An 8,563-nucleotide genomic window follows, 5' to 3' on the forward strand; every position below is an offset into this window, starting at 1 on the left:
TTTGTTGAAAGGTTCAAGCTAGAGGTGCAATTGAGGTAGAAGGGGTTTCTGTAAGAGAGTCAAAAGTACCTTCTGGTTCATCACTGTCGCTTCCAGTGTCAGCGGTCAAGGGAACTGAGTGAGGGGGTAAAGCCTAGGGCTTGAGGATTAAGGTTTGGGGGACTGGCTTCCTTTGGAGTTTCTTGAGCAGTTGTATTAGGAAATGGATCTTGAGGTAGAGAGCTTAGGGAGACGACTCATCAAATACAACATGAATGCTTTCCTCAAAGGTTCTAGTTCTCTAATTATGCAGGTTATTGACCTTTGTTAATAATGGATCAAGTTGATCGGCTAACACTTATTAAAGAGTAGCTCGATCAACTCGCTTAAGTGTTTTGAAGATACAAAGGTTGAAAACACGTTTAAGCTAATCTAAACTCCAAGATAAACACAACAAGATAGTAAGCTAGTGTGTTAGAGTTACGGAAGAGGAGTTTAGCTACAATAATTTGAACATAAAATTGTTAGACGATAAGTTCGGCTCAAATGCAAGATTTTCCCCAAGGTGATAACCCTAAGCTTCTACTAAGCTCCGGATAAAACTCACCACTAATTAGATTATATTAATCAGAAGTAATTACAATGATTTGTAACACTCTATCTCAACAAAATCTACATTCAGCTCAATACAAGTGATCCTCTCTACTCTCCAGATGATTTAGACCACACACTAACCTCTAGTGACCTTGGCTAAGAGTAGCTTTCCTCTATCTATGACTCTTACCAATTCTCTCTTGCTTTCTCCTCTTAGAAAGTGAGTTTTTTCCCCAAGCACTAGTACAAAAAAACCTTTTTACATCACTTGATATACACCGGGCGTACATATCATGGTGTAAAATGTCTACATATTTTTGTTATACATGTGTTTTGGTTGTTGTAAATGTATAGTATAGGAGGCGGCAAAGTAAATAACCGATGTATAGACTATATACATCATATATTTTTGTAACACATGTATAAAGATATACACGCCCGGTGTAAAATACGTTTATTGACCCATGTATATAGTTTATACGAGGTTGGTGTGTTAAGCACGAGTATATACATCAGACTTATTATAAAACTGATGTATATAGTAGATACTTCATTTTAGCCCAAAAAATTTAATCTACGCGCCCTGCTTTTTCACCAAAAACTTGCCATCGCGCGCGCTCGTACTTCATTTCACCAAAAAGCTCTTCTTTCGTTGTTGAACAAGTATAGTATGCCAGATACTCTCTCTGAACCTCATGACCACCGCAGCCTCCTTCCATGTCAATCCTACGCCGCTTAGCCTCCTCCCTATCCCTCGCTAACAGTCGCCGCCTCTTTTCCGCCTCTGCAACCGCCGCCGTTCGCCCGGACACAGCCTGGACCCCCGCCCCTATCACGCTCGTAAGCCGAGCCGCCAAATCCCTCTTCCACGTTACAATCGACGTGTCTGACGCCCCAGAACTGGCCACGTCCTATACGCGCGTTGGTCAGTACGTGCAGTTGCGTGTCCCTGGCACCTCCAGGGCGGCGTTCTATGCTATCGCTTCTCCGCCTTCACGCGCGGCCGCCAACGGAGAATTTGACTTCCTTTTGAAGACTTTCGATGGTTCCACTGCCGAACTAATCTGCGGATTGAGGAGGGGGGATTCCGTTGAATTGAGCGTTGTTTTAGGGCACGGATTCGATGTTGATCGGATTTCTCCTGTTGAGGAATTTCCATCGGTATTGATTTTTGCCACCGGATCTGGGATCAGGTTTGTCATTTTTGTTTCTAGTTACATCCTTGATTAATCCACTTTTTCGGTAGCTTATTGATGTTTGCTTGATTGGAAATCATCTGAATCCGGAATCAGGTTTGTCGTTTTTGTTTCTAGTTTAATCCACTTTTTCAGTAGCTTATTTATGCTTGCTTGATTGGAAATCATCTGAATTGCTAGACTGTATACTTTGAAAATTGCAAGGATTATGGCCAAGAAATGAACTGTTCTCTCGTACAAATAAATAATCTACTAACTAGTCATCTAGCAATGGCTGTTCTAAAGGAAATTAGAACTGAAACATGGGTGTACAAGGCTTTTGCATATTTGATTTCACTGTTAATGTAGCAATAATCTTGATGTAATATCTTATGATTGAATGTTTATGCCGTGCACATCAAACCTCAGATCAAAATGAAATTACCCTTATTCCCAAAAGCTCCAAGCTTGATCAGATCAGATTGGTGAGTATTTAGGTAGAGTGACCCTTTTTCACCTCCAATGGTTAGTGTTAGTTGTGTATGCCACATACATTATATCAATAATCTCCTCTCTACTTCCTGATCATTTGATCAAAGAATGGTAATGAGATTACTTATCTTCTTTCACTGTTGTTTGCAAGTTGCAGTCCAATCAGATCTCTCATTGAATCTGGGTTTGATGCTGATAAGAGGTCTGATGTAAGGCTTTATTACGGAGCTAAAAATCTCAAGAGAATGGCTTACCAGGTGATGCAGATATCTTGCAAACATATAAATTCTAATCTATATTTGAATCTTTACTGACTTTTTTGTTCTACCTGATTTTCTGTAATAGGATAGATTCAAAGATTGGGAATCTTCGGGTATTAAGATAATTTTGTATTATCGCACCCAGATGAGAGATGGACGGGTGAAACCGGTTTTGTGCAGGTAATACTATTTTTTACCGTTGCATCTTGTTTAAATCATATATGTTGGTTGTGTTCTAATTTTCTATGCACATTTTGCTTTGTAAGATCAAGAACTAAAAAGTTCGGTTTGTGATTATGCCGCCTCCTTTGCTGGTTTTACTAATCTTCAAAAGCTGAATGGTTCCCTCTACTTCACAAAGGTATACCTTTCAAATTGTATTCTGGTAATGTTGACAATTTCATTTCTTATATATCTTTCTTCATTTTGTGTATATTTCGTATTTGAGCTTATGCATCAAAGACTGTCAATATTCATGGGCGTTTCATCACCTCAAAGTCATTCATTTAGATCACGTGGATTTTCAAGATGTAAACGAGATACTGGTAGTTGCTAATCTCGTTATTAGTGCCCCTAATCTACAACAGCTCAAAGTATTTGTAAGTTATTATACACTAAAGATCATGATTTGTTGTCACAGCTTGTTCTGAAGAACGATGTTTTACTCATGTGCAGAATTATTATCGCAATTGGAAAGGTGATGAATTAGATTCAAAAGCTCTAGATTTGTGTTTAAAGGATTTGTAGTGTCTAAGTGATCACAGCCTTAAAAATAAAACCCAGTTACCATTCTCCTAAACCACAGCCTCTGATGGTGAAGATTTTTTATTTATCATCGGAGTTGTTTAATATATTTATTTGTTTAATATATTCGAATCCTCTGAATTTATAGGTTGGCCTTACCAGTCTGGTGTCATTTGACTATTTGAGTGTTCCGAGTTCATATCAAACATGGAAGAAGAGTCAAGTAGTGAGGGTTTCGAGTTTGCTTTCAACGACCCTGATTTTTCCGATCGGCTCCTCCACATTCAGATTACACCAGACGATTTTTCTTCATCTCCCGAAATAAAAAAATCTAAGTATCCGTTCATTAGTTCACCTCCTCTGACTCAGACTAATGCTTCAGATTCTTGTGCTGAATTCCAACTGAAAACTTTGTATTTGAGTTCTCTTCTACTAGCCGCAAAAAGCCCTTTTTCTACAAGGTAATACTTAATTTTTTTTGTTCAGTTCATCCTCTATCTTCTTTTATGCAATAATTTATATGTGACCTTCTAATGAACAGTTGTTCAAGCATGGGATGTCTGAATCACAACAGAAAGAAGCCATCTTGAGAATTTATTCATCCGTTATACACCTATACTCCCATAAACCCTGCAATTTTCTATGTTCACAATAAGTTTTTTAACTTTGTATCATTACCATGGTGGTCAGAAGAGACAACTTTAATGGACCTTCTGAAGTTTATGTACACAAATACTCTGTCTGCAACTACATGCTCCGATTTGGTGGATGTGTTAATGGCTGCTGACAAGTTTGGGGTTAAGTCTTGTGTCAAACACTGCATCGGGTTGCTGTTAGAAATGCCCATGTCACTAGAATCGGCACTCTTCTATATTGAGATTCCTTCAACTCTTACAGTTATTCAGCCACTAATCGACGCGTCCAAGCAGTATCTTGTTGCGCGTTTCAGGAATCTCCAAAAGTAAGAACTTTTCGTTTCCAACAAAAATAAGAACTTCATCTTTAGTATCTAAGAATTTGTAGTACACTAACTGGTTTTAAAAATAAAACCCAGTTACCATTCTCCTAAACCACAGCCTTTGTGAAAACCATCTCTGTCATCGTCGTCGCACAATCTATCCTCATCGGCGACGCCCTTTCCTACCGCGGCCTCACCTTGCAGCATTGCCCCTGACCGGATTTGACACGACGGAAGGATTGTAAGAGCTTCTCCCACCCTTCTTTCCCCTCTCTTTATTTCTGATCATACCATAATTCAAGAGGATGAATGAACTCTAACCTAGATATGAAGGCTTATCCGTATGAATACTGAAAACTTATGGAGACCTACTACGTTTAGGCAAACAAACAGCACAAAACACGACGGAACGATGTTTTACTCGTTACATAAAGATGAATTTTACGCTGCTCAGGTTAGTGTATTTCACTATACATTAATTCATTTCAAAAGCCTTTATATCCTTTTCAGTAATTTACATTAGTTTGCTAACTAGTTATGGTAATGCTTTGTAGGTAGAAATAGATGGACGGGGTGTTTTGTAGGGGAAGTGGATTAACATGGGATGAGGCAAAAGCTCAGGTAGTGGCATACTTGCACTTGTAGTATCTAAGTGATCATAACACGAATCTTACTTCTAAGTTCATATTTTGTCTTCATAGGCTGCTGAGAAAGCCCTTGCGGATCTAAATTCGATGATTGGCTATTCTAATCAAAAGCGTCTTGCTTCACCAACAATTGAGGTCTATCAGAACCGAGAAATTAAAAAAGCAAGGCATGTCTGCGGACTGTTTTATGCATAAATATTTCCTTCTGGTTTATTTTATTATCTAATGGATTTTGTTGAACTAAATTCAACAAGGATATGTTTACATGGAATTGTTTTACTGATTGATGTAATTGATTTTATGTGAACCATTTCTTTCCAGAAGAGGATGACAAGTTTATTGAGTGGGTAAGGGATGCTTTTGAGGAAGAGGTACTGGAATCAAGGGCAGCTGCTGATACAGATGTAGCTAAGGTCACAATTGCAGATGCTGAGGAATCAAGAAATGCAATTCTCAGTGCCACCTCATAACCCAATGATCCAGTTGGTGAAGCTGAAAAGGGAAGTCAAGAGCAGATAGGCCAGAGTGGAAGTAATTTGTCATCGAACAACACGCGGGCGCTTGCGCCCGCGCCTCACCTAGTTAAATTAAATTTCACTCGAAACATTAAGTGTTTGGAATGATTCTGGTTATTGTACAATGTAAGAATCAATGTTTTAATCTATATATGTGATGCTGGGTTAATTGCAATGATTCTGGTATATAACAGGTTTATGGTATTTAATTAGGAAATTGGTTGGCGCCATACAAGAATATACATGGGTTTTATATATTTTACACCGGTTAATCAACCTACTAATTTCACCTTTTACATGTGACTTATGATTTTAGACATCGGTTGCAATGTGGTGTATAAACATGGAGTACATGGGTGACAATACATTATACATGTGTTTATATTACTATATACACCGGTTAGTCAACCTATCAATTTCACCTTTTACATGCAAATTATGATTTTAGACATCGGTTGTAATGTGGTGTATAAACATGGGGTAGATGGGGAAAAATACATTATACATGTGTTTATATTACTTTATACACGGGTTAATTGTATCTTTTACATGTGTATAAATACCTTATACATTGAGCGTATAGGAAATGGACCAAAGTTGGGCGGCAGATTATACACCGGATATATGCGACATCGACTTTATACATCAGAGGGTTGTACAACAGTTATTAACCGGTGTATAAGCTAAAATAAATCCGGTGTAAAATTGGTTTTTTGTACTAGTGACTCAGCTCTCTAGCTTTCTCTCTAAAGCATTTAGCTCTCTATGCTTCTTCAGCTCTCGTGTGCCTAACATCACCTATTGCACATATTTATAGCATTTTAAACTATTTCTCCAAGTAAACCAAATCCTATAATCTATGGTAATGAAGAAGTCCTTATTGGCAATCTGTGTGACCGATCTCCTCATGGAGCGCATCAACAAGTCCACACGCATATGTGCTTCTTCTCTTGAGTAACCGTTTTTTCAACGTTGGCAATCCTCTCCACACCACTTACGCTTCTCTAATTCATCCAACTTAGTGATCCTCGTTCATCACTATCCAAAGGTAGAAACACATTGTCCTGTCGTTAGCTTCTTGTCCTTCCCTTCACTGCGCTTGAATCTTCTACGCGTTGGTGTAGGATTCCTCCGTAGGACACTCTCTTTGGCACTTGATTACTTGTACACTCTCTCTGTGTTTGAATCACGATCCACTAGCTCGCAACAACTCTCTTCGCTCAACTAGTCCTTTGGTCTTCACAACTCACTACTTGGGTTTTTATTTTCTTCGTTCTTTATTTCTTCATTACTGCCTTGGCGAGACTCGCTTTCCCCTCTAGGCTCAAATCTAGTCTCTAGCTTGTCTGCTTGTGTCAAAGCTACTCTCCTAACTCCTCGAGCTATTCTCGAAAAGCTTATCACACACAAAGGACATAAAATGCTATGTTTATCATCATCAAATAAGCGGAACGTTTAACCTACTCAAGCTTAAACTAAAAAAAATTCTCCTTTTGATGATGACAAACACTTAAACGGTGTAAGCACATAATTTTTCAAAACGTACTCAGTTAAGATTAAGATATGAAATGATGCTTGATCGAATACTTTCAGATATAATAAATTAGCTCAATATCTTGCTAAAAACACTTAGCAAGTCTACCTTTATTCCCCCTTAGACCAAGCCGGTCTAAATTATTACCAATATCGACGCTGGAAAGAGAATTCTACCTCAATCCTTCACCTTCCCAAAACGTTTACTTCTTCATCATCGAAAAGACAGAGTTAATTCATCAAAGGGAACTAAAAGGGAGCTACTCAGTCATGCTTAACTCAGAAACATGCAAGATCATTCAAAGAGCAAGTAAGAAAGACTGTAACCAAGAAGCATTCACAACACTATAGTCAATCAAAGGCATACTATATATATATAATAATCCTCACACCTTTTGTAGTTGGAATTCTAGCAATTCTATCAAATAGTCACGCAAGGAATAGTCAGAAAGCAAGTAAGAGTATCAATTCGAATCACCTTCTTTCATAGTATGTTCACCAGCTATTACCAAAAGAATTCAAATTCTTCTTTGAGTGGGTTCGCTTGTCTCAGTTCCACAGGATAAAGAGTAGCTTGGCACTGGTCTCGAGCTTCTTATCATTGAAGCAAGACTGGACATGATTTTCTGATCACCGTTGTTATGTATTGACTTCAGCTTTCACCTCGCCTGATTGCACTTGATTTTAGAATGTTTTTCTTGGCTTCAAGGTAGTTGATTCTTCACTCGCTTGATCAATTGGTGCTTAGTTACTTATACCGAAAGAAGTACGATCACACTTGAGATGTGATACAGTATTGTACATGAATATCAAAGAGCAACTAAGGGGATTTAATGCACATTTAAGGGGGTCACTCACACTCAGATATTTCATGTATTCAACATGTGCATATAGATGTGATACTGCCTATTTGTCACAATAATGAATATGTCCTGTAGAGGGGGTATTCAGGAATCAGGAAGTATATAATTAAAGTAAGCCAAGGGACATCGTAGGATGGATCATTTCTTGGGAATGTAATAAGGCAATAAGACGATCACCATTCTCTATTCATAAGGTAAAGAAGATCATGCAGTAATACAGAAAATAGTATAATGTTTGCATCAATATACATATCAAGCTAGTCAGTTCTTGTTCAGACGAAGCATGTTAACAAGAAAAGACATGAAAGCGCACCTCAACTTAAGTTCTCAGTGACAAAATAGTATGTAAAGACTTAGCCAATTAGAAAGAACTTACAACGAGTGGACGAATGGTCTAATTGATAGGAATTAAGCAGCTAAAGTCCAAGGCATAGAAAGTTATCCAAGCAAAGTGCCTTAGAAAAGATATGGTGTTGCCATTTGATCTTAGTATAAGATATAGTCCAGCGAGTTGAATAAAGAATCGCTTGAAGTCCTTAAAGACTCGCTTGAACATATCTGAGTCTCGCTTGAAAGATATATGTAGCTTGTTTCATGAATGTGACTCGGCTTGATTAAAGCTAAATGTTACCATATTGGTGTACATCCCCTGTAACATAAGAGTTAAAGAGATGTGTATTAGTCATTTAAACATGCTTGAAATCTTCGGTTCAGCCCTGAAAGAGATAGAAAAACTTCTGCTTATTTGTGAAATGAGAGTAGCTTAAGATATGCTTATGTGCATTCTACTTTTCATTCCAACC

General features: G+C 38.0%; 1 protein-coding gene across 1 annotated transcript; it reads left to right on the plus strand.

The window, feature by feature from the left end:
- The first annotated feature begins 1,290 nt into the window (after positions 1–1,290).
- Positions 1,291–2,778, plus strand: LOC141251490 (uncharacterized). Its single transcript, XM_073670343.1, is given in 5 exon segments — positions 1,291–1,766; positions 2,398–2,497; positions 2,586–2,625; positions 2,628–2,680; positions 2,767–2,778. Coding segments are annotated over 5 exon segments (681 nt in total).
- Positions 2,779–8,563: the final 5,785 nt, after the last annotated feature.

This window comes from Phyllobates terribilis, unplaced genomic scaffold, assembly GCF_046119375.1.
Source record: "Phyllobates terribilis strain yellow unplaced genomic scaffold, ASM4611937v1 Scaffold_7131__1_contigs__length_39778, whole genome shotgun sequence".
Taxonomy (NCBI): Eukaryota; Metazoa; Chordata; class Amphibia; order Anura; family Dendrobatidae; genus Phyllobates; species Phyllobates terribilis.